Source organism: Sceloporus occidentalis, unplaced genomic scaffold (assembly GCF_023333645.1).
Source record: "Sceloporus occidentalis isolate IW3139 unplaced genomic scaffold, rSceOcc1.0.p SCAF_291, whole genome shotgun sequence".
NCBI classification, from domain to species: Eukaryota; Metazoa; Chordata; class Lepidosauria; order Squamata; family Phrynosomatidae; genus Sceloporus; species Sceloporus occidentalis.
In genome coordinates, this window is record NW_028317271.1 from 628759 (window position 1) to 651846 (window position 23088).

At 43.8% G+C, this 23088-nt stretch overlaps 2 protein-coding genes across 10 annotated transcripts in view; both read left to right on the forward strand.

The window, feature by feature from the left end:
* LOC149275403 (copine-9-like) overlaps positions 1-711 on the forward strand; it is a 66254-nt gene extending 65543 nt beyond the window's left edge. The window contains exon 21 of the mRNA XM_089504795.1: positions 529-711. Within this exon, the coding sequence (XP_089360921.1) occupies positions 529-711 (183 nt within the window). The remainder of the gene's footprint in view (positions 1-528) is intronic.
* Positions 712-9488: 8777 nt separating this feature from the next.
* LOC149275404 (peregrin-like) lies at positions 9489-20494 on the forward strand. Of its 9 annotated transcripts, none has more exons than XM_089504765.1 (13): positions 9489-10087; positions 10268-11227; positions 12939-13113; positions 13596-13727; positions 13812-13958; positions 15027-15339; positions 15719-16036; positions 17864-18157; positions 18619-18766; positions 19003-19133; positions 19808-19929; positions 20080-20234; positions 20311-20494. In XM_089504765.1, exons 1-13 carry the CDS (start codon positions 9489-9491, stop codon positions 20492-20494), a joined length of 3678 nt encoding a protein of 1225 aa, XP_089360891.1. The 9 variants fall into 9 exon arrangements, with proteins under 9 accessions (XP_089360891.1, XP_089360890.1, XP_089360889.1 ...); XM_089504764.1 differs by having other exon boundaries at positions 15027-15334; positions 15711-16036; XM_089504763.1 differs by having other exon boundaries at positions 13812-13940; positions 19003-19183; positions 19759-19929.
* The last annotated feature ends 2594 nt before the right edge of the window (positions 20495-23088 follow it).

The following is a 23088-nucleotide window of genomic DNA, read 5'->3' on the forward strand; positions in this document are numbered from 1 at the left end:
ACGTTCATACAGGCAACGACTGGCCTTCTGGTAAAAGCCCGGTGGGCCAGTAGCGGATGTCACGGTTCATTTACTGCCACTTGTAAGAGATCCGATGCGTTGATGTGTGGCGGCAGGCTGGATACTCAGGACCTCGCGCCGACGGAGTGCAGAGCGTAGCATGCGGCCAGCAGCTGCCGCCATCATTAAGCGGCTGCTGATCTTAAAGTGACAGTGCCCCTTTTCTTCCCCAGTCTGGCCCTTGGTTCATAGAGCGCTCAGTTCATTGCTTTATGTCTTAGTTACCCATTTTAGAGCTCCTACCATTATATCCATGTCAGCTACTTCCAGAAAGCGCTATTAGACTTCGGGTTCATATGAATTAAAATTTTAACAAAATTTGCCAATTTTGACGATGGTGCCCCAACGAAGCAAAAAAAATTAATGCAGAATTCCTGAATTTTCATTTGCTTTTTGTTGTTTTTTTCCACTCTCATTCATGCTTACAAAATGCAGGCGTCTTATAAATGTTTTTGCCTCTTTTTACAGTTTGTACCATTCCGTGATTACGTGGACCGTTCGGGCAACCAGGTCCTCAGCATGGCTCGGCTCGCCAAGGACGTGTTAGCTGAAATCCCGGAGCAATTCCTCTCTTATATGAAATCCCGTGAGATCAAACCTCGTCCCATTCCTCCGTCGGCCCCTACGCAGAACATCCCCTCGCACATATGAGCACCGGCCTTGGCAATAACATCCTACGTAGGATGAGGACATTACACCTACCATTAACACACAGGGTAAAGCTTCGAACTTCCCAGAACCCCTCTTGCTTCGCCTGGCATCTACTTAGAAAAGAAAGAATGACTTTGCCTCTTGCGTCTCCAATAAAAGTAGTGGCTACTCCATCTTTTTTGGTGGGGTGTTACAAACTGAATTATTTTGCCCTGGAAAACTGTTATATGTCCTTCCCAAGGCAGGAACGTGGGGTGAAACACCAGGTAGTAGACGTTGATGAGGTGTATTAGTTGAAAGATACCTTGAAGGAAGCTTTGATGGATCTTGCACTCATGGAATGCTGTACAGTATTTAAGAACATTTTCTTTTTTTCAGATTCTAAAAAAAAAAAAGCCAACACACAAATATTGTACATTTGTGCTGACTGAGGAATTGTATTCCGTAGTCCTCCTATGTCTCCAAATATATACAATAAACCTTTAAGCGAAAATGCGTCCTTGACATGGTATGACCCAAGCCTTTAAAATATCGTTTTCAGAGGAATCAGAAACAGGGATTGTGTTAGATATGACTTATGGAACCTCGTGACCAGGAACAATTAACACATTTAATCTAATTTTAATAGAAAAACAAAATCTTAGTCTTATTCACTCCATCCAGGTGGATCTCCTATACTTCGAGCACTACATGCAAGAAGCGTTAAGGTGGCCTTAGTCATCTTCTTTTTTCAGCTGAGGAACACATTAGAAGAAGACCTAAAGTCATCCTTCCTACTTCCCAAAGTTTCTATAGAAACCAAAAACAGCAATTATCAAACAGAGAAAATCTGTTTCCACTTATATTCATGTCGTATTGTGTAAACGTCACATATTTTTAATAACCTTTAACACGGACCCTAACCAAATGCGGACTTCATCTGGTTAAATAAGCTCTGTATCTACGTACGGACACACTGTGTCTGGATCAGCATGCGGAGTGTCCCTTTAAAGCTGAAATGAATCACTATTCCAAAGACGGGGAGGAATAATAAAAAAAAGAGCATATTTCTCCTGACAGCTTGGCCCATTCTGAGCTATTTTAATTTTCGTTGTTATGTTTACCATTTGATTTCTCCTGCCAGGCGAGCTATTCATTTCCACCGAGAACATTAAATGAAAGGAATCCAGGGTTCCATTTTCTTGCGTTCCTTTCAGAATAAAAGGTTTGTCACAGAATTGTTTCTTATCTGCAGACTACAATGTAGCGCGTTCCACGTGTGTGTGCCGGTGACAGGCTAATTATAATGCATTGGAGAGCGCAGCCGGTCCGTCACTATATGAAGGGGGTCCAAGAATGAATTCAGCTCCATCACCCACCGGCAGCACATCCCATGGGAACTCCTCGTCCCGTAAAACAGTATTATTCAAGCTTCTCATAGGAAGACAGCATTGGCCGGCGCCGGTGGCAGTCGGTGGATTAAAAAGCATCCCACCGTGGAAGGTAGTATCAGTGACGGAGGTTCTTCTTTAATCGGTACTCTCTAATTGCCCCGCCAATGGGTTCTTGCCAGGTTCAAGTCAACAGGTATTTATTCTGTAGAGTGTTTTTTAGGTGGGAGGTTTAGTTAGCAGATCGGCCCCATTCGCCCCCGTCTAGTCGCCCGTTTCTCCTGCCGTAAAGACTCAAACCTTACTCAGTCGTTGGTCTCGTTTTAGATTCAGGAGCCGTATGTCTATCCCATGCATGTGTAATCCCCTCACTGGATTACCCTCTACCACTTCTACTGGAAGGCTGTTCCATTTATACCACCCTCTTAAGTCAAGTTAGACAAGTCTACTGCTTCCTAAGATAGACCGTAGCTACAGAAAGACCCTTGAAGACCTCAGACCCTGGGTCTGGAGCTGGGCAGCCCTATTGTAAGATTTAATCAGGGAGCAAATCTAAATTGGATAGCAAAGCGTATCTTCGCTTCCTTTAATAAAAATGACTAAGCCCGTCAGAGCCTGGCTTCATATCGTTCCCGACTCGGTAATCATCGCAGCGCTCTCCTCCGGGGTAATGAACCAGCTAAATGAGCCAGATGCCTCGCAAGTTAATTGAAGGAGCTGAAGTGTGAAAAGGAGTTTAGTTTTGGAATTGCGCGGAGTGCCGGGGCCCGGCAGCGGCAAAGTAACATCTCACAGAAGCGGGTCTCATTGTCAGGGCACAGGGGTAGTTATTGTCATTACTGTACCGGTGTGTGTGTGGGGGGGTGCATAATAACTGATTCTAGGGCAAAATTTTAAAAACCAATTAACTGGAATTTTCCATTAGTTGCCATGGTGATAAGACCACTTTTCAGTGCTAAGTTTGTCCATTAATCAGTGGGGTGGCAGGCAGTGTTCCCTCTAAGCTGTGCGCTTGTGCGCGTGCACATAGCTTTTTTAGAGAGCGCACACGTCTAAAAATTGTGCGCACAACAGTTTTTCCCCAAAAAAGAAAAAAATAATAATTTTTTTGAAACTTTACGCGGCGCGGATATTGTGCGCACAAAATTTTTGCTCTGTGAAACTTTTTGCACAAGATAAATTTTCTGCGCACGCCAACTAAGAAAAATTAGATGGAACATTGGAGGCAGGCCTGGAGGGCCGGGGTGAACTGCCCCAGCCCCCCCCCTAATTCTTCACACAGAGCCGTTCCAACTGACCCAGTGGGGGAAGTGGAAACACCGTAGGGTCACATGACGTGATGGTACATGACCTCGGAGTAATAGGACGGCTGCTTGCATAGTGTTCTATGGGCAAGGTAAGCGTGTGTCATGGAGTGAGTGTGTTATAGAGTGTGTATGTATATTAGCGTGTGTCATGGAGTGAGTGTGTTATAGAGTGTGTATGTATATTAGCGTGTGTCATGGAGTGAGTGTGTTATAGAGTGTGTATGCGTATTAGCATGTGTCATGGAGTGAGTGTGTTATAGAGTGTGTATGCGTATTAGCGTGTGTCATGGAGTGAGTGTGTTATAGAGTGTGTATGTGTATTAGCGTGTGACATGGAGTGAGTGTGTTATAGAGTGTGTATGTGTATTAGCGTGTGTCATGGAGTGAGTGTGTTATAGAGTGTGTATGTGTATTAGCGTGTGTCATGGAGTGAGTGTGTTATAGAGTGTGTATGTGTATTAGCGTGTGCCATGGATTGAGTGTGTTATAGAGTGTGTATGTGTATTAGCGTGTGTCTTGGAGTGAGTGTGTTATAGAGTGTGTATGTGTATTAGCGTGTGTTATAGAGTGAGTGTGTTATAGAGTGTGTATGTGTATTAGCGTGTGACATGGAGTGAGTGTGTTATAGAGTGTGTATGTGTATTAGCGTGTGACATGGAGTGAGTGTGTTATAGAGTGTGTATGTGTATTAGCGTGTGTCATGGAGTGAGTGTGTTATAAAGTGTGTATGTGTATTAGCGTGTGTCATGGATTGAGTGTGTTATAGAGTGTGTATGTGTATTAGCGTGTGTCATGGAGTGAGTGTGTTATAGAGTGTGTATGTGTATTAGCGTGTGTTATAGAGTGAGTGTGTTATAGAGTGTGTATGTGTATTAGCGTGTGTCATGGAGTGAGTGTCTTATAGAGTGTGTAAGTGTATTAGCGTGTGACATGGAGTGAGTGTGTTATAAAGTGTGTATGTGTATTAGCGTGTGTCATGGAGTGAGTGTGTTATAGAGTGTGTATGTGTATTAGCGTGTGTCATGGAGTGAGTGTGTTATAGAGTGTGTATGTGTATTAGCGTGTGTTATGGAGTGAGTGTGTTATAGAGTGTGTATGTATATTAGCGTGTGACATGGAGTGAGTGTGTTATAAAGTGTGTATGTGTATTAGCGTGTGACATGGAGTGAGTGTGTTATAGAGTGTGTATGTGTATTAGCGTGTGTCATGGAGTGAGTGTGTTATAGAGTGTGTATGTGTATTAGCGTGTGTTATGGAGTGAGTGTGTTATAGAGTGTGTATGTATATTAGCGTGTGACATGGAGTGAGTGTGTTATAGAGTGTGTATGTGTATTAGCGTGTGACATGGAGTGAGTGTGTTATAGAGTGTGTATGTATATTAGCGTGTGTCATGGAGTGAGTGTGTTATAAAGTCTGTATGTGTATTAGCGTGTGACATGGAGTGAGTGTGTTATAGAGTGTGTATGTGTATTAGCGTGTGTCATGGAGTGAGTGTGTTATAAAGTGTGTATGTGTACAGAATTCCAGGGAAATCAACCATAAGATACTGGGAGCAAAAGGACTTATTTGGAGTCTTACATATGATCACAGCGGGGTAAAATAGGAAGGAGTCAGACTGTGTGACCCTGAGAATCTGCCCCTTCACCGTGAAATTAGGGCAAAAACCCTAAGACTCTAAAACGGGGCAAACTCTGAGAGCTCCCAGGTATGATGGAGCAACATTACTGCGGCCGTCCAGATTATTGGGAAATGAGTCACGGCAGAGAAAAAATAACCGTTTTCTTAAATAAATGATGGTGCTCACAACTCTGGCGAAGGTTAGGATGGAGACGTAAGACCCGCGGATCGCATGTTAGTGCACATAGAGAATGAAATCGAGGCTCCGATACAGTGAATGAATATAGTATAAATCATGGTAATTCAAATAAATTCAAATTTTGGGCGTCTCCTTACTAAATCAACCACCACGTGTTACAGAAGCATTATTATTATAAACCGTCAACCAACTTTGCAGAGCAGTCAATGGACAGAAACACAGAAAGTATTCCAACCTGATTTAAGAGTTTAGTGTAAATGGAAGAGCCTCTCGGCAGAGGTGGTAGAAACTAATACAAAGAGGAACAGTTTAGGATGGGCAACCGTTATCTCACTCGCAATATGAGATCCTTATCAGCTGCTCGAATACGGAGTAGTAATGTCCTCTGCTTTGAGATATCGAGTTCTTGGCTCTATATAAGCCAGCCGTATAGTTTATTTGCCTGTATCCAGGGCTGTGACATCACAGGCTAGTTTAATGTAATGGAACAACTGAAGAAAGAATGGAGCCGTCGCAGACAGTGACACAACTCGCTCAGTCACAAGACATCTATCGGTATGGGTTAAGTCCTTTTTTAGGCCACTGAAGTATATTTGGGGTTGATCGCCACAGCATGATGCGCTATCTTTAAATCCCAGCACCTGCTTTGCCCCAGCCCCTCTAGTTTGATTTCTTTGTGCAACATCGCCACCTGCAGGCAGAACGCTAAATAAATGACATTAAAAAAAAAAAAAAAGGCTGTGAGCTCCTTGGGGCAAAAGGGGCAGATGCTCCAGGTGGTGGAAGGTGGCAATGCCCCTTACCCTCTGCTTCCAGAAGTAGATGTGACATCGGCATGGGGCGCCCCATGTATGTATATGTGTTTGTATATTATGTATCTACGAATGTGAGCATTGATGTGTAATTGTGTGTGTATGTGTAGGTGTTTGTGTATGAGCGTGTATGTGTAGGTGTTTGTGTGTGATTGTGTATGTGAGCATGGATGTGTAATTATGTGTGTATGTGTATGTGTTTGAGCGTGTATGTGTAGGTGTTTGTGTGTGATTGTGTAGGTGTTTGTGTGTGATTGTGTATGTGAGCATGGATGTGTAATTGTGTGTGTATGTGTAGGTGTTTGTGTATGAGCGTGTATGTGTAGGTGTTTGTGTGTGATTGTGTAGGTGTAAGTTGGGAGAGATGGAGCGTGTGTTAGAATAAATGTGTGTGTTAGCGAGTATGAGTTTATGTAATTTGTGTAAGTGTGTTTACATATGTCTGCCAGAGCATATGTTGGAAGGGGGGGGGACAAAGAAGAACCATAAGGCTAGATGGTCAGCTCACGGGGCAAAGTGCGTAACTCCTGTTGTGTCTGTATGTGCAAATGCGTATGAATCAGATTTAAATTGTGTGGCGCTGCGGAATATTTTAGCGCTTAATAAATAATAATAAGGTTAGAGATCTAGAAATGTATTTTTATGTTTACATGAACAGCATGAAAGATAAAACAAAAAAACACCAGAAGATCTTACGCTCTTTCATTATTTTTCCTGCTGCTTTTGAAGAACATGCAGTTTAACAAGAACCCCGAAGAGATAAAAGTGTCAGCCCACGCGCTCCGCCAGCGCCGAGTGACTGAACGCGTTTCACCTCCGCCATGCCCTATTACTTGATGTTTGTAACGTTTGGTTTGCAGTTACTGACTTCTCCATCGCTGTGATTACTAGCTTTTCCGGGGGTCCTGTGCACCCCTCATCCTGCGATACTTGCTAACTGTCCCGGACCGGCCACCCGTGAATATAATAACCAACCATACACAGCGGTGCTTCTCCCTGGGTTCTCTGGGCCAAACCAAGAGAGTGCCCAGGTTTGATAATAACATAGCGGAGTATCGAGTACCTAGCTGTCGGCCTTTGGCCTTAAAGTTGCAGGGCCACCTCGCGTTTGCTAACATAGTAAGGAACCTCGTGGTTGCCCCCTTGCCAGTTGAGGGATCTAAGCAGCCACCATGTTTGCCCATATAGTTAGGTAGGCCCAGGACTGCACTGGCCATCTGGCCCACCAGGCAAGTGTACAGCAGCCGGAGGTATATCCGCAGCCGCACGCGTGTAAAAATGTAACATGCGAGGCTCTTGAAATATTAACCCTTTATTAGCCCATTGATAAGAGTCTATGTAATGACTCCTGAAATGTGTTACCCAAATGGCTCTAATACCGGTCGTCATGGAAACCTTGACTTGTCATTATTTAAAGATTACACTTTACTGAGTCACCTGCATTCAAGCAGGGATTTCAACCACAACATACTGGGAGCAAAAGCACCAATTGGGAGTCTTATATATGATCGCAGCGGTGAGAATAGGAAGAAGTCGGCTCCAGGCTGTGTGACCCCTGAGAATCTGCCCCTTCCCTGAGACTCTGGGATTAATATGGGGCATTTGGGAGGTATGTACACAGATTGATACTTTTAGGCATCTTAAACCTTCTAACCCTTGTATTCCTTGTTCTTTTGGCACATTCAGGTCAGAGAATATAATTGACATTTATTGTGTTTTGTTTAAGAAAGAGATTTAGTAAAGTAACTGAAATATTGGTGGGAATGACACGGGCACACAGGGGTTAACACACAAAAAGTGTCTCAAAACGGGAAAAAAAGGTCCAAAGCAAAAAGCTCGTATGACTAAGTGACATTGCAGGTCGTCTGTCCGAAACCCCCTATAGGCTCTCCTTCTCCCGCTTTGCAGTTGGCTGAAGATCCTGGCGGTAGATTCGCCATTAACCGTCGGGCGCGCAGAAAAATATTTAGTTTTAGTAAAGTGGCCTGGTAGACGAGGGAAACCGGCTAAGGTAAACTGCGGGTATTGACTGGAGGGTCGCTGGATTTTTGCCGGTGTTGGCCGAGGCGGAAGGGGTTTGTGTGGAAAGTGTGGCGGCTGAGGGTGTTAGGCACTGTGTTTACGCGGACAGGGCCGCAGCTTCTGGAGGTGGTTCCCATTGTTCCCCGTGGTTCCCGATCCCGGGGCCCCAAGCACGGGGAGGGGGGGATCAGTTACAGCCACGGGATCCGTAACAGCCGAGCGTAAGGCCCGAGCCTGCAGTTTGTTCTAACCCCTTCCTTGCAAGCCTCTCCCAGCCGGGCCTCACCTTTTACGCGAGTGCCCTGGTCTCTGGGCCTAGCCTCCTCTCTCTTGCATTTCATCTCCCCTATGGGGTTTGTGGCTTCCCAGGACGGCTGAAACTCTGGCCCGCGATGAGAAGTAGCGGCTGCAGACAGGTGAGATAGAGAGCCACCGATGTTAAGCCTCATTAGCCTGCCTGTCCCAGACATTAGCCTGCTGCTTCCAGACTGAGTGCTACTGAGAACAAGCATGGGCAGACTATTTATCTGAAGGGGCATGGCTGCTGCAGCACCTCTTGGTAAAGTTAAGATCACACTTGAGCTCCCAGGAGTATAGGTGGTTAATATCTGGTGCTAAATTACACTCAGTGTGTTGCTATGAGGTGATCTGCAATACAGAAAAGATAAACTGCGGTCTCTGGTTTCGGGGATTAGTTTTTGCGTATTCTTTAATTCTAAAGAATGTCATTTTGTAAATCTGTCTATTTAGCGCCTAAACTTACTATATATTGGATCTTGCGTTACATTGACGTGATGATCTCACTTCGGTCCTATGGGGTACTGCTGACAATTTCCCTGAAATAAGTCCAAGGTGCAATTAGTAAAGCCAAGGGGTAAAAAGATTGTAAGCTCACGAGCACGACCCTCATGAAAGTTCTATACGGCTAGATGACAAGCTCACGGGCAGCCTATATATATATATATATATATATATATATATATATATATATATATATTTAATTGTAACCTTATATCATATTGCAACTATATTGGCGTTTTGTAGTGTTTTGCGTGTTTATATTTGCCTTTCTTTATGTTTTATTGATTTGCATAAAATGAGGAAACAAAATCTGATATTGTTGCTAGGCGCTGTCAGGCAATAAGGTCTCTCATCTGATACGGTATTGGTTGTCCCTGGATGTAGTAGTTTCTTAGGCTATTACCGTGTTCGTGTGTGTATTTATCTAATAAAGTTATTATAAAAAAAAAAGGTAAAAAACATTCAGTTGCGAAAGTCCGTGTTTTTAAGACATGTATGTATAAGTCACGTCGCTTTGTATGTATCGCATAGGTATTTTTTGTAATTTTCTTATTTCATGTGTTTCAGATTTTTTATATTTGGCATTCTTTTTTTTTTTCACGGTCTCAATGATTTTATTTTATATCTTTTCCTTCGCAGATGTAACATAATGGGTGTGGACTTTGATGTTAAGACATTTTGCCACAACCTGAGGGCCACCAAACCTCCTTACGAATGTCCGGTAGAGACCTGCCGCAAGATCTATAAAAGCTACAGCGGTATTGAGTATCACCTGTATCACTACGATCATGACAATCCGCCGTTTCAGCAGCAGACTCCGATTCGGAAGCCAAAAAAGAAAGGCCGCCAGCCTCGCTCGGCAAACAAGCAATCCCCGACTCCTTCTGAGCTTTCTCAGTCCCCCAGCCGCGAGGTGATGACTTACGCGCAGGCCCAGCGGCTCGTGGAGGTAGAGTTACACGGGCGAGTGCACCGTATAAGTATCTTTGACAACCTAGATGTTGTTTCAGAGGATGACGAGGTGCCAGAAGAGACACCCGAGAACGGAAGCAACAAGGAGAATAACGAGACTCCTGCAGCCACCCCAAAATCTGGAAAACATAAGAACAAGGAGAAGCGGAAGGACTCCAACCACCAGCACCACCACAGTGCGTCCACTGGAACCACTCCAAAGCTGCCTGAAGTTGTCTACCGGGAGCTTGATCTGGACACGCCGGATGCACCTACCCGTCCTTCCTCCTATTATAGGTAAGGATAAGTTTTTTGGTTTTTTTTATGTACCTTTCTGTCAGTTTTAAATTAAATTTGTGCCTTATTGAGACCAGTAAACCAAATGTTGGAAGTTTCTCTGGTGCGTAAAGCTTTTCTTTTTTTTACCCCCAATCTGTATATTTTTATCAATCGTTTTCTCTTTCCTCACTTTTTAAGGTATATTGAGAAGTCTGCAGAAGAGCTGGATGAAGAAGTGGAGTACGACATGGACGAAGAGGACTACATCTGGCTAGACATCATGAACGAGCGCCGGAAGGCGGAAAACGTCAACTCCATCCCCCAGGAGATCTTCGAATACTTGATGGACAGGCTTGAGAAGGAGTCGTACTTTGAGAGCCATAACAAAGGGGACCCCAACGCGTTGATTGACGAGGACGCCGTGTGTTGTATTTGCAACGACGGGGAATGTCAGAACAGTAACGTTATATTATTCTGCGACATGTGTAATTTGGCCGTGCACCAGGAGTGCTATGGGGTTCCCTACATACCGGAAGGACAGTGGCTTTGTAGACGGTGTCTCCAGTCGCCTTCTCGGGCAGTGGATTGTGCGCTGTGCCCAAATAAAGGAGGGGCATTTAAACAGACAGATGACGGGCGTTGGGCGCATGTAGTTTGCGCGCTTTGGATCCCCGAGGTTTGCTTTGCTAACACTGTCTTCCTGGAGCCTATAGACAGCATTGAACACATACCAGCAGCGAGGTGGAAGCTGACCTGCTATATCTGCAAACAGCGCGGCTCGGGTGCGTGCATCCAGTGCCACAAAGCAAACTGTTACACGGCGTTCCACGTCACCTGCGCGCAGCAGGCCGGCCTGTACATGAAGATGGAGCCGGTAAGAGAGACCGGGGCCAACGGCACGTCTTTCAGCGTCCGTAAGACGGCGTACTGCGATATCCACACGCCGCCCGGGTCGGTGTGCAAACTCCCGGCACTCTCCCACAGCGAAGGGGAGGATGAGGATGATGAGGAGGAAGAAGATGGCAAAGGTTGGAGCTCTGAGAAAGTCAAAAAGGCCAAGGCCAAGTCACGGATAAAAATGAAAAAAGCTCGGAAGATCCTTGCGGAGAAGAGAGCGGCCGCCCCGGTCGTGTCTGTGCCTTGCATCCCCCCCCACAGGTAAAGATTGAAAAAGATGGGTATATCGAAGAGCAGTCCAGGCGTTTTAACTTTATATTCTGCAGCATGGATATCATCTGCAGATTCTCTCCATGCACACACTTTGGGGTTATTGATAAAAAGCAATTATGCTGCAAATTAAGAGGTTTTTATCAACATAGCAACCATTGTAATGGTCAAGCCAGTTGGCTGCTATGGTGATAAGATACCTGGTAGCAGAATAATTGTTTCATACATTGCCTTTAGTGTGTTTTTCAGCTGCTTTGATGGTTTATGGGCTGGTAGTCTTGGGAGGAACACTTCCCTGCGTTCCAGGTTTAAGGACAGACTCCAGTAAGCTCTGCCATAAGATATTTAGATGGTGAGCTTTAGCATTTGACTTGCTGTTTAGGTGCCTTCCCGTCTACCCCTCTACATGCTTCTTTGTAGTAGAAGACATGAGTTCCTCGGCACTGCAGCAGTCGTTTGCGATCAATATTTATTTGTTCTTTTTGGGTTTGAAACAAGAGAGGCATTCACAAAACAAGTATGGGGAATGGAAATTAAATTGTCCATCAGCTCTAATACTGGAGAGCGTCTAAAACCTCTGTGCGCAGCCTACCGGTTTCCGTAGCAACTAGGTACCCAAAAGTGTGTTGGCCTGGCTCGTAATGAACAACAATTTGATGCACTGTGTTCTATAACCAACAGCCAGTGTGCAGCCTGGTACACCAATCACCATGGCAACAAGCAAAGACGGGGCCATTTTTTTGTCCCTTTTCAGTTTATCGGATTTTTTTGCATTGCTATGCATTAATAAACTATTCTTCTGTTAAGTCCTAAATTACATACTTGCTGCTCACGCACGTCGCTATTTCGAGGGTTAAATTACGGCAGGTTTTCGTTCCCTGAACTAATTTTTTTGAAATTTCCTACGAGCTCTCTCGTGACGGTCGAGGAGAAAGCGTTAGATTTAGAAGACGCAGCCGCCATGCCGTTCCGCTCCGCAGTATTTGTACATTTAAAAGGGATCCATCACTGTCATCGAATGACGCTTGTCCGCGTTTACCAAACCGACCCCATCTTTGCTTTAATTGCCGGCAGCTTTGCTGGCGTCCCTTTGATTTATAATTAATCGGCGGATTTAGCAGCATGACAGTCTGGTCCAGTACTTTCCCCCCATCTGCATTAATTTATAATTTAGTAATATCTCGTCAGTGTGCAAATATTTAATGTGATGTTGAAGAGCAGATGTTGTGTAGGGTATATGGGACTCTTTCCCCCCATTTCTCTCAGCCTTAACTCAATGATACCCAACAACAGCACTGTATCCGACCATATGTGAATTATTACTTGGTTTATTCGACGGGTCAGTAACTTGGTTGGCTTGTGCCTTTATCTCTAAGCCCGGGGAGAAAGCCGATACCAATGACCTTCCACGGTAATCGGGATATTCTGCCAATAGTATAAATACCCAAAAAAAGAAAGTTACTTACACAGTACGATAACTCTCTGTTTTACTATTCCATTTCAAAAGGTGTAGGTAGCAGTGCTGACCTTTTTTTTTTTTTTAGATGAAAGTTTTGCATTGTATAAAAATAACGAACACATCCACCTTTTCAGTGTTTATTTTCAGGCGTAATACACGTTTCTCGGTTTATTTGTGAGACGATGTGGACACGTGCGCAACGTATGTCACTTTTTTGATTCCTCACTCCTGACTTTCTTTCAGACTCAGCAAGATCACCAACCGCCTGACCCTTCAGAGAAAGAGCCAGTTCATGCAACGCCTGCACAGCTACTGGACCCTAAAGAGACAGTCCCGCAACGGAGTCCCCTTATTACGCAGACTGCAGACGCACTTACAGTCCCAGAGAAACAGCGAGCAGGTCAGGAATATGCTCCTGGTTAAACATACTGCACCTCCAGTATGCTAATGTTTTTTGGTGGTTTTTTTGCATGTATGATCATTTATTTATCTTTTGGGGGGGTCTTTCTCGTCGCTGTAAGTTGCATAATTGATAAGGTATTTATTATTGTTTCTTGTAAACCACCCCGAGCCTCTCTTTCCATCCTCCGTAGGAAATGAAGTGGCGGATACCTCTGCCCGATGACATACCGGTTAACCTTGGAGCCATCTGCAAATCGACCGATGAGTCCGGAGAGCAGGCTCACAAGGTGTGTAGAGGTCTGGTGGCCATTTGGATGGATCGGTAATCGGTTCTCTTGTGGCATAATAATCCGTGCTTCTGCTGTGAGCCGTTACCAGCCGTGGCAAGGGTTTGGTTACTGTCCGCAGCGTCGATGTACGAATCATGTAAAGTGAAGGTTACTGTGCTTACGCTGTCAGCGCCAGATGGTTGCTTAAAAAAAATACCTCTGTCTACAGAATGATCCCACGGATAAGAATTGGATATTGAAGGAACAGCTGAAATCATGGCAGAGACTACGACACGACTTGGAACGGGCGCGTCTGCTAGTGGAGCTAATACGGAAACGAGAGAAACTCAAGAGAGAAACGGTAGGACCCTCTCTGCGTAGACCTTTTCTTCTTCTGCCCTCGTCAGCATCCTGAAGCCCTTCTCTCTCTCTCTCTCTGTTTCAGATTAAGGTCCAGCAGTTGGCTCTTGAGATGCAGCTAACTCCCTTTCTCATTCTCCTGAGAAAAACATTAGAACAGCTCCAGGAGAAAGACACCAGCAATATATTCTCCAAGCCGGTCCCTCTGTCCGAGGTAACAGAAATCTACGAAGTAAGAATACCCCCTAACCTAACTTTTTTCTTGTCTTCATCAATGCATATTGATTTACTATTGTGACTGCTGTTTCTGTAAATGTTTCTGCTATTCACGCTTTCAGGTTTTGTATAAAGCAAATTAGAAAGTTTATGGGTTTAAAAAAACCCACCTTATGAGAAGGTGAAGCAGCCATTTGCGTGATTATTTCTCCCCGACAAGCCGATTATTTCTGGCACCTTTTAGAATTGAGAGACTGAGATCAGGAGCAAGGAAGTAATTCGCTGAATTTAGCTATACCGACATAAATCAGTCCCTTTGTTTTAACCAAATGGCTATATAAAAACTAGACAAAAATAAATCACAAGCTGTGGCCCATCATTAAATAAAACAGCATTAAACACGTTATTATTGATGTATTTAATAATGCTAAAAGCTGCGATAGGCTGGCTTTAAAAATAATTTTTTATTGGTTGTCGGCAAAAAAATATTTAGCCTTCTTAGAGAAAATGTATTGTACAACTAAGTAAAACTTTCACGCCCTTGCTGACTGCAGACGGGTTACGTTAAAGCATTGTGTCGGCGTTGATTTGCTTGCTGGTAATTGCTCCGTCCGGCAATGATTGCTCGTTATACAGCGATCGTGTGTTACAATATTAAATGAATGCTTGTGAGAAGTGGTGTCAGATGATATTCTGCTTCCCAGGCTGCACGGCCACACGTTCATTCTCCGCTAACCTCCCGCCAAGTGGAGCTCCGTCCTGCAGCTCTCTAATTCTGCTGTCTATGTGATGTTCAGGGGTCCTTGGTTATTTTAGATGTGGCTGCTGTGCCATGGTGACTAGATTGCCCAAGATCTTGGCATGAAAGTTCTCTTTCTGTGACATGACTTTTCAAGCTGTGGGATATATCTCTATATCTATAATATATGAGTTTCGTGATCTCCGCTTCCGGTCTATTTGGATTGGACCGTTTTATACATACATTGTAAGCTCCTCTGAGGCAGACTAATTCAATTTTTCATCATGACAGGTGGTTGGCACACCATGTTTCTCTATTACCCCCCTTTGCGTTCTTTTCACGTAGGTGCCCGACTATCTCGAACATATCAAGAAGCCGATGGACTTTCAGACAATGAAGCGTAACCTCGAGGCTCTCCGCTACCAAAACTTTGACCAGTTCGAGGAAGACTTCGGCTTAATAGTTGGCAACTGCATCAAGTACAACGCGAAGGACACCATCTTCTACCGGGCAGCGGCCCGTCTGCGGGAACAGGGGGCGGCCGTGCTCCGGGCGGCACGCCGGCAAGCCGAGAAGATCGGCATAGACTTTGAAACTGGAATGCACTTACCCCAAGTTACTACTGGGAACGAGAGCGGCCGCCATGGCAGAGAAAATGGTATATACACGTATTTGTGTTTTGTTGTGAAAAGGATGAGGCATGGACCAAGTTCCTGATGAAACTGAACTGTGATTCTTGCTTTAAAAGCATAGATAGAATGGCCAAATACAATAATTTCCCTTATGAGCCAACCTTGTCTATTGCAACAACGTTCTGTACCTGTAAGCTTGTTGTATATGGCTATATGACTAGTCGGCAGGGACGTGGGTAGTATGTTATGGGTGAGACTGATGTAAACCCTGTGCCTCCTCCAATGGAGCTCTAGAAATATGGTTAGTAGAAAAAAAGATATCCTATTATACTGGGATTTTACTGTTTTGTATTATTACAAGCAATATTTAAGCTGTTCATTGATTCCTTTTTGTACCTTCGTCAGACATGGAATGGGCTCCTCTCTCCAACAAGCGAAAACAGCTCCCCTTAGAGGAACAGTTGAAGTTTCAGCTGGCCCGTCTGGACGAGGTCAATTCAAGCAAGCAGAGCATCGGCAAGGCCCGCCGCGCCAAGATGATCCGCAAAGAGATCACATCCATCCGCCGCAAGATGGCCTATCAGATGGAATCCCGAAGGGACGGCGGCATGGACCGGCACGGCTCATCCAGCCGGGGAGCCCTGCCCATGCGCGGCCCTTCAGAGAAGGATGGGCAGACAGACAGTGCTGCGGAAGAGAGCAGCAGCCAGGAGACGGGGAAAGGTACTGACCTGTGTTAGTTCAGACTGTTTTCTGATCTCGGGTTGTGACGCCGCTCTGTTTCGCTACCTGTTTACATGTGTGTGCGTGTGGTGGGTTTTGTATGGCACTTTGTTTTTCTCTCTTTCCTTCTAAATTTTGCATTTTGTGCACTCCCTTTTTGAGAAGGGAAATCATTTGTGTTTTTTGCTGTTAAAAGATTTTATTTTTATCTGGAACAATAATGTCTCTGTGTTACTACATACGACGGGATGCATTTTTCTGCTCTATGTAACGTCTGTCTTCCTTCATAATGTCACTCGAAAAATTCTATATAGCATTGCTGTACTTTAAACCCAAGGTAAGGAGTTTTTTGCTTACTGATGATTAAAGACATTTACCCTTTATTATTCGATTGTAGGGGTTTCCTTACCCCTTGGAGCCTTTAGCTCTGCAATGTGTCTTTAACATGACAGGGTACCAATTGGGTCAAACTTACATGGCACGGGTTTTGGTTTTTTTTGCCTTTGCACTAATTTTGTATCTACTAGTGTCTGCAGCTCTTAGCAATACTCCACGTATCATAAGTAATGATCTAAAGTACAACAACTTGATCATGTGTCAGACTTACGGCGTTTTTAGAAGCTGGTCAGATGTAGTCCACCAAAGGTCCTCCAGTCACAGGGATCATGGGAGTTGTAGTTCAGCAGCAGCCACGGCTGTGTAGTCCACCCAAGGTCCTCCAGTCACAGGGATCATGGGAGTTGTAGTTCAGCAGCAGCCACGGCTGAGCTTGGGTTTTACTGTGTGACCCTGAAGGGTAGGCAAGGGTGCATCACAACTGAATTAAAACATTTTGCACTTTTCTAAAGTTATCTAAAACATCTTCTAGATACACCTTGTGTTGCTTAATGCAATAGTGTGTACTTTTAGTGGAAACAACCTCCGAGTATAATTAACAGCTGTGGTATTAGGCTGCAAATGGCACCAAAATATTAGTAACGAGGTTGCTTCCGGGTGGAAAGTCCCGGTGCTTTGAATCAAATATTTATGCAGAATTTAAGTTGCTAAACCAGTCAGTTAAATAACTTCTTTTTGATCTGCCTCCAGTAATAAGAGGTAAACCTATAGGCACAGAAGTGAAAGAAAGAAAAAATGGCGTGTACTCCATCGCTCGATAACGTACAATACTATTAAAGCATTAGCAAAACACAACCATTACATTTTATTATGTTTATGACTACTGTTTATGAAAAGCCATCACAGTTTTATGATCCATCAAACGTAAGAAAGATACAAGGGCTAATCATTGGTGTGTCCTTCTGCTGTTGTAATCTTCACGCTTTTGTCTTTTCGTCCGCAACTTTGGACGCCGTCACTACATCGAGTTTTTTTTTATTTTATTACTATTTTTTTATTTTTATTTTTTCTATAACTGTAATCAAGCACTGTACATTATGAAAATCCTTACTGGGTTAATGTATTAATTTTTTCTATCAATAAAGTGTGTTTATTTAAACCTTGCAAATTGCCCCTTTCATGTTTTTGGTACGCAGGGAGATCCGTCTTCTTTCTTTCAGAGCTCCGCACAAGGACAGCTTTGTGTCGTGTATCTGCTGAAAACACTTATCAGAACGTCCTCGCCAGCCGCGAGGGCTGTATTTAAAAAAATACAAAAAATAAAATAAACCTGTTTTGTCAGAAGGAAATAAATACATCCATTTTCTTCCTTTTCCTCTTGTCCCGTCTTCCTTCATTACTTTCTCCTTTGAATTCTGGAACACTATTCGCTTCTCCCTTTGTGTCTTACCATTCTGTGCTATCTCTACTTGTGTCTCTTTCTCCTCTCAGGACTTGGCTCAAATACTTCCTCTACTCCTGCTCACGAAGTTGGTAGAAGGACGTCTGTCCTTTTCTCCAAGAAGAACCCAAAAACCGCCGGACCTCCAAAGCGACCGGGGAGACCACCCAAGAACAGAGACAACCAGCTGGCTTCGGGTCAGATCAGCAGCCCGATTGGGCCACCTCAGCTCTCGATAATGGGGGGGTCACAGAGACAACGGAAAAGGGGAAGAAGTCCCCGTCCGACATCCAGCTCGGACAGTGACAGCGACAGCGACAAGTCGGCAGATGAACCGTCTCTGGGTAAGTGGTGAGGAACCAACAGGCTTCCTAACCGTGGAGCAGCGTTTGATCATTGAAAGTTAAATGATTTTGATTTAAATTCTCTGACCTGCTTTAAGAAGAACTCGGGCAGATCTCTGATGTAAGGCGAGACATCTGAAGCAATAACGTAACAACTTGTTGCTTCCTCACCTGGTGGGGGGGGTTAAATCTCTGTATCTGCTGTAGCTTCGGCCCCCCCAAAGAGTTTACACCGTGACGCTTGACTTGTCCAGGCTTTCCTGGAATAGTTCTGGTTAAGTTGACAGACCCCCAGCGCATGCAGGGATTCCACCATTTTGGTTTTGATATTCTTCCAATCTTGAATATAGAAAGCTTACATTTTGCATTGTGCAGTTTACCAAAATTCTCATGTTTTAAAAGAATATGCAATCACCGTCATGTTGGGGACTTGGTTTTCACCTCTCGCCTTTCTTTCAAAGACTTGCCAACCAACGGGTTCAGCGGCAGTAACCAGCAGGTGAAAAAGAGTTTCTTGGTTTATCGTAATGACTGCAACCTTCCCCGGAGCAGCTCTGACTCGGAATCCAGCAGCAGCAGCAGCAGTAGCGCAGCATCCGACAGAACCAGGTATTTCCCCCAAGAATTCATGTGTTCTCCCAAGACCTTTTCTCCCATTGTTTTAATCTTGTCATGCACCATCATATCCTTCCTTATGCTTAGCTCTCATGGCGGCTTCCGTTCTTGGCTTTTCACCCAAGAGTGACCATAACGCGCGTTCCCGAATCTTTCTCTATACCCAGCGGCGGTTTATGCCCATTATAAATATTACTGATACCTTTCCTCCGCTCTTCTGTTTTCATCAGCACAACGCCCTCTAAACAGGGTCGGGGAAAGCCCTCTTTCTCCAGAGAGAACTTTCCTGATTATAGCAGCGAGGACACCTCTGGAACCGAAAACGAATCCTACTCCATGGGTAGCCGAGGTGGACACGGCTGTAAGTCAATGCCTTATTACTCTAACTACAAATCGGCCCTGCGCGGTGGTGTAAAATCTAGACAAAAAGCCATTTTCTGTATTGTTCAGAATTTACACTGGAGTTGTTTAAAAACATAACTTCCTTTTCTATTTAAACCGTTATTCTCTCTACAAAAATGTACTTTGCTACCCCATGGCTGTATATTTCCATTTATTGAATTTTACAGAGTTGAGAAACCCCTTGGCCCACCCAGTCTGTTCGTTTTCTTATTTTACCTGACGTAAAATACAACTGTGATATATTATTATTATATATATATATATATACGGTATCGGGCAACAGAAAGGTCCAGCGCAATATTCTAGCTCTTTCGCTGTCCTGCATTAATTTCCTGAAATTAATTTTTTACGTTTTTGAAACCTTTTTTAAAATATCTTATTATAAAAAATGCCATGTTCACTCTTACTTTAGTGTCATGCGTGCTTTTTTTTAGTTCCCTCTTACGATGTTTGTACTGCATCAAATACACTAATTTGACGGTATTCTTTTTAAACTAAAGGGTTATGCTTCTGCGACCAATCAGATTCTATATACATTTTTAACCCCCCCCCCCAAAAAAAATAAATAGGTCTGAAGTATGAAGTTTAAAACCCCAAAACATGCCTGTGACATGACCTTTTTCTGTTTAATAGTGGTACGCAAAGGAATGGAGGGACGAGGGGCTGGGTGGCTGTCCGAAGATGAAGACTCCCCTCTAGAAGCCTTAGACTTGGTGTGGGCCAAGTGTCGGGGATACCCTTCCTATCCAGCTCTGGTAGACGTCCTACCCTATTATATTCCTTACTTGTGTTATCTAATGGAAATAAATATGTGCTGCCCATAACTCATCCATAATCTTGCTGTTTTGGTAAACTAATCTGCGTTGGATATTGAGCTCGGATTTTCTTTTCCCCTCCTGTATAAGATTATCGATCCGAAGATGCCACGAGAAGGCGTGTTTCACCACGGCGTCCCAATCCCCGTTCCACCCATAGATGTCCTCAAGTTGGGAGAGCAGATGACTCAAGAAGCACAAGAACACCTCTACCTCGTCCTGTTTTTTGACAATAAGCGCACTTGGTAAGTATATACTCGATAAATAGAACCAACGTGGTTTTAAAGCGTGCCTTGAAACTTACGCGACGTGTGTCTGCAGGCAATGGCTGCCCAGAACAAAGTTAGTTCCGCTCGGTGTGAATCGGGAGCTGGACAAGGAAAAGATGTTGGAAGGGCGAAAATCGAATATCCGTAAATCCGTTCAGATTGCCTACGGCCGCGCCATGCAGCACCGCAACAAAGTCCAAGGAGAACAGAGCAGCGATTCCAGCGAAAGCGATTAACCACGTCCTGCCCAGAGAAGCTCTGTTCAATCCCGAGGCTGCGTACGCCGACGCTGCAAGGCTAGGCAGCTCCATGGCCATCCAGGAACCAAAGTCACGAGCCTTTATAACAAGAAGCCGACGCGAAGGGCACAACGTGGCGTTTTACAGCAGCGGTAACGTCTCGCGTGCCTCCGCGCAGGGACAGAGAAGATCTGGTGGAAATCTGTGGAGTGGTTGCTGGTTGACCACTGGTTGCATCTGTGTGTAAGTCCTGCGGGCCGTGCCAAGGGCACTTTCTGAACTCCTCCAACGGCAAATTCATGGCATGCAATTGTGGATTATTGTATAGACTCAACTTTTCTAAATAGTGTGTTTTGTTGTACAATCATAGATTTCTTAAATCTGGTCATCACCTAATGAAGGAATGGATGAGACCCGATTACCTCCGCTCTTTGTAATTTCTTTTTTTTTTTTTTCCTTTAAATGTTTTTACAATTATTCTCATTATGGACCCCAACGTACAGAGTTTCTAACATGCTAGCACATCCAGTAACAATGCAGGACAGGCCAAAGAGGTCTTGTAACTTATAGAGAGATATAGGAGAAAAGTAGATTATTTATTAACGTCCCTGATGTAATCTAAAACGCTACAGAGGCCTTTCAGAGTATCCTGACAAATGTGTTTAAAAAAAAAAACTAAAAAAAAAATGGAAGATGAATAACTTTATGGCAAGACGGTTTATTTTTGTAAGGAAATTTAAATAGATGGATTTGTCCGTTAAGGCAGCAGAAAGCGTGGAGCCGGTCACTGCGCTCATTCCTGGTATCGATGAGAGACATTCATTCACCAGTTCATTGAGCAGCTTGACGCCATTCGCTTACCTATGCGGCATTCATAACAGTTTCGTTCGGCTGGGTTCCTGCAACCAGCTTCTGTCCTTATGGACCACAAACTAGCCTATACATGATTATTAAAAAATGTATGTTTTCTTTTTTTTTTTTTTTTTTTTTTGGAGATACAGGGTTATTTGATGAAAATATTAGCACTGCTAGATCATGACCCCAAGAGGCACATCTTTAGCCCTTATCAAATGTTTCAGGCTCGAGTAGCCGTGTTGTGATCAATGGACTGGTTGGGAATGATGGAGATTATGTTTAAAGTTATTATTTTAATCAGTGGAACGTCCCTGCTTCCATTTTGTTAATTGGTTGCTATGGTTATAATACCACCTCTCAAATTTTGTACCTGATTCGCTTTTTAAAAATAGCCGCCCCCTCCCCAGATCTACGCTTCCATGTGTTATCCGGACAGGTCGGGAGCCCCGACGAACGCTTTAAATTGTCTTCCGTTTTCGAGAAACTCTCGCCAGGCCTCCACGCTGACGCTCGCACTAGAATTCATCAAAAAACGGTTCCGGAGCTATTTCACATATAAAAAGACCATTTAATAACGGTCCCCCAAAAAATCAATAAAAAATAGTTAAATCTCTGAAGCCGTTACAATATTTTTATGGAAAAGTATGATAATGGCTACTTTAGCTGGTTAAAAAAAATCTAATAAATATCATCAATAATATAAGACCAATTCTTCTCATTAACGTTCAGTTCATTATTATTATGGCCTTTTATGGAGGATGGGATTAGTTAACAGAAAAATATATAATAAGCATTTTGAGCCCCTATAATTTATTAGGCAAAAAAAAATTATTTCGATCTCTAATCAAGTTAAGTTTGCATTTTTATGTGAGGGAGGGCAACGAAGAAGCTTTGGTTTCCTCTTATGATTGTCGGAAAGGTGATTAACCGATTGCTTGCCATTGTGGTTACCCCTCTGGTAAGCAAAAGGTTAATATACGCTTTTCAGTATTCGGACCGGGTTTGGATTTTCTTTCCCGAATGGATCCGTTCTGTTGTTGGCCAAAATTCCAAACGCCACAAGTATCATCCCAGTTACCCCAGTGCTTACCAGCGGAAGGAGATCTCCCATTATGGTTTATTTTAACAAATACTGGCTAGGCAGGCGACAAGCGGATACATAGTTACCCGGATAAAAGCAAGATGATGATCGGATAGGACTTGAGTGACATAGGGGGTCCTACAGGCCATAGACCCAAGCAGCACGGCCCCCAGGTGCTATTCCCAATTGCCGAGAGCACAGTCTTAAGAGGCCTTTCTCAGATCCCAAGCAATATTTAACTCCTTCACTGCCGGGGAGGGGTATCTGCAAAGCAATAGGTTACAATCCTCCCCGCAGATCCATTTCTCAAATCATGTTTGCTGCTCTAAACATGCGCGTGTAGTTCCTCCCCAGCTATAGCATGTAGTTGTAAATAGTGTATATCAGAGGAGAATTTAAATTATTCTCGTTTGTAAACATACAGGAATAGGGTCTTTTTTTTTTTTTTTTTCTTTTGAGTACTAAAGCATAATTACATAACGTGCCCCTTTTACAATAAACCCCCAACAGTGCTATTTAGTTTTTTTTTGTAACGAGATAATTGTTTGATAATATTACATTTAGACGGCATTCATTCACACAATCCGGTAGATATTTTCTTTTTAAATGTTTTTTCATTTGCTGTATTTGTAATCATTATTTTGGGGCCTTTTTG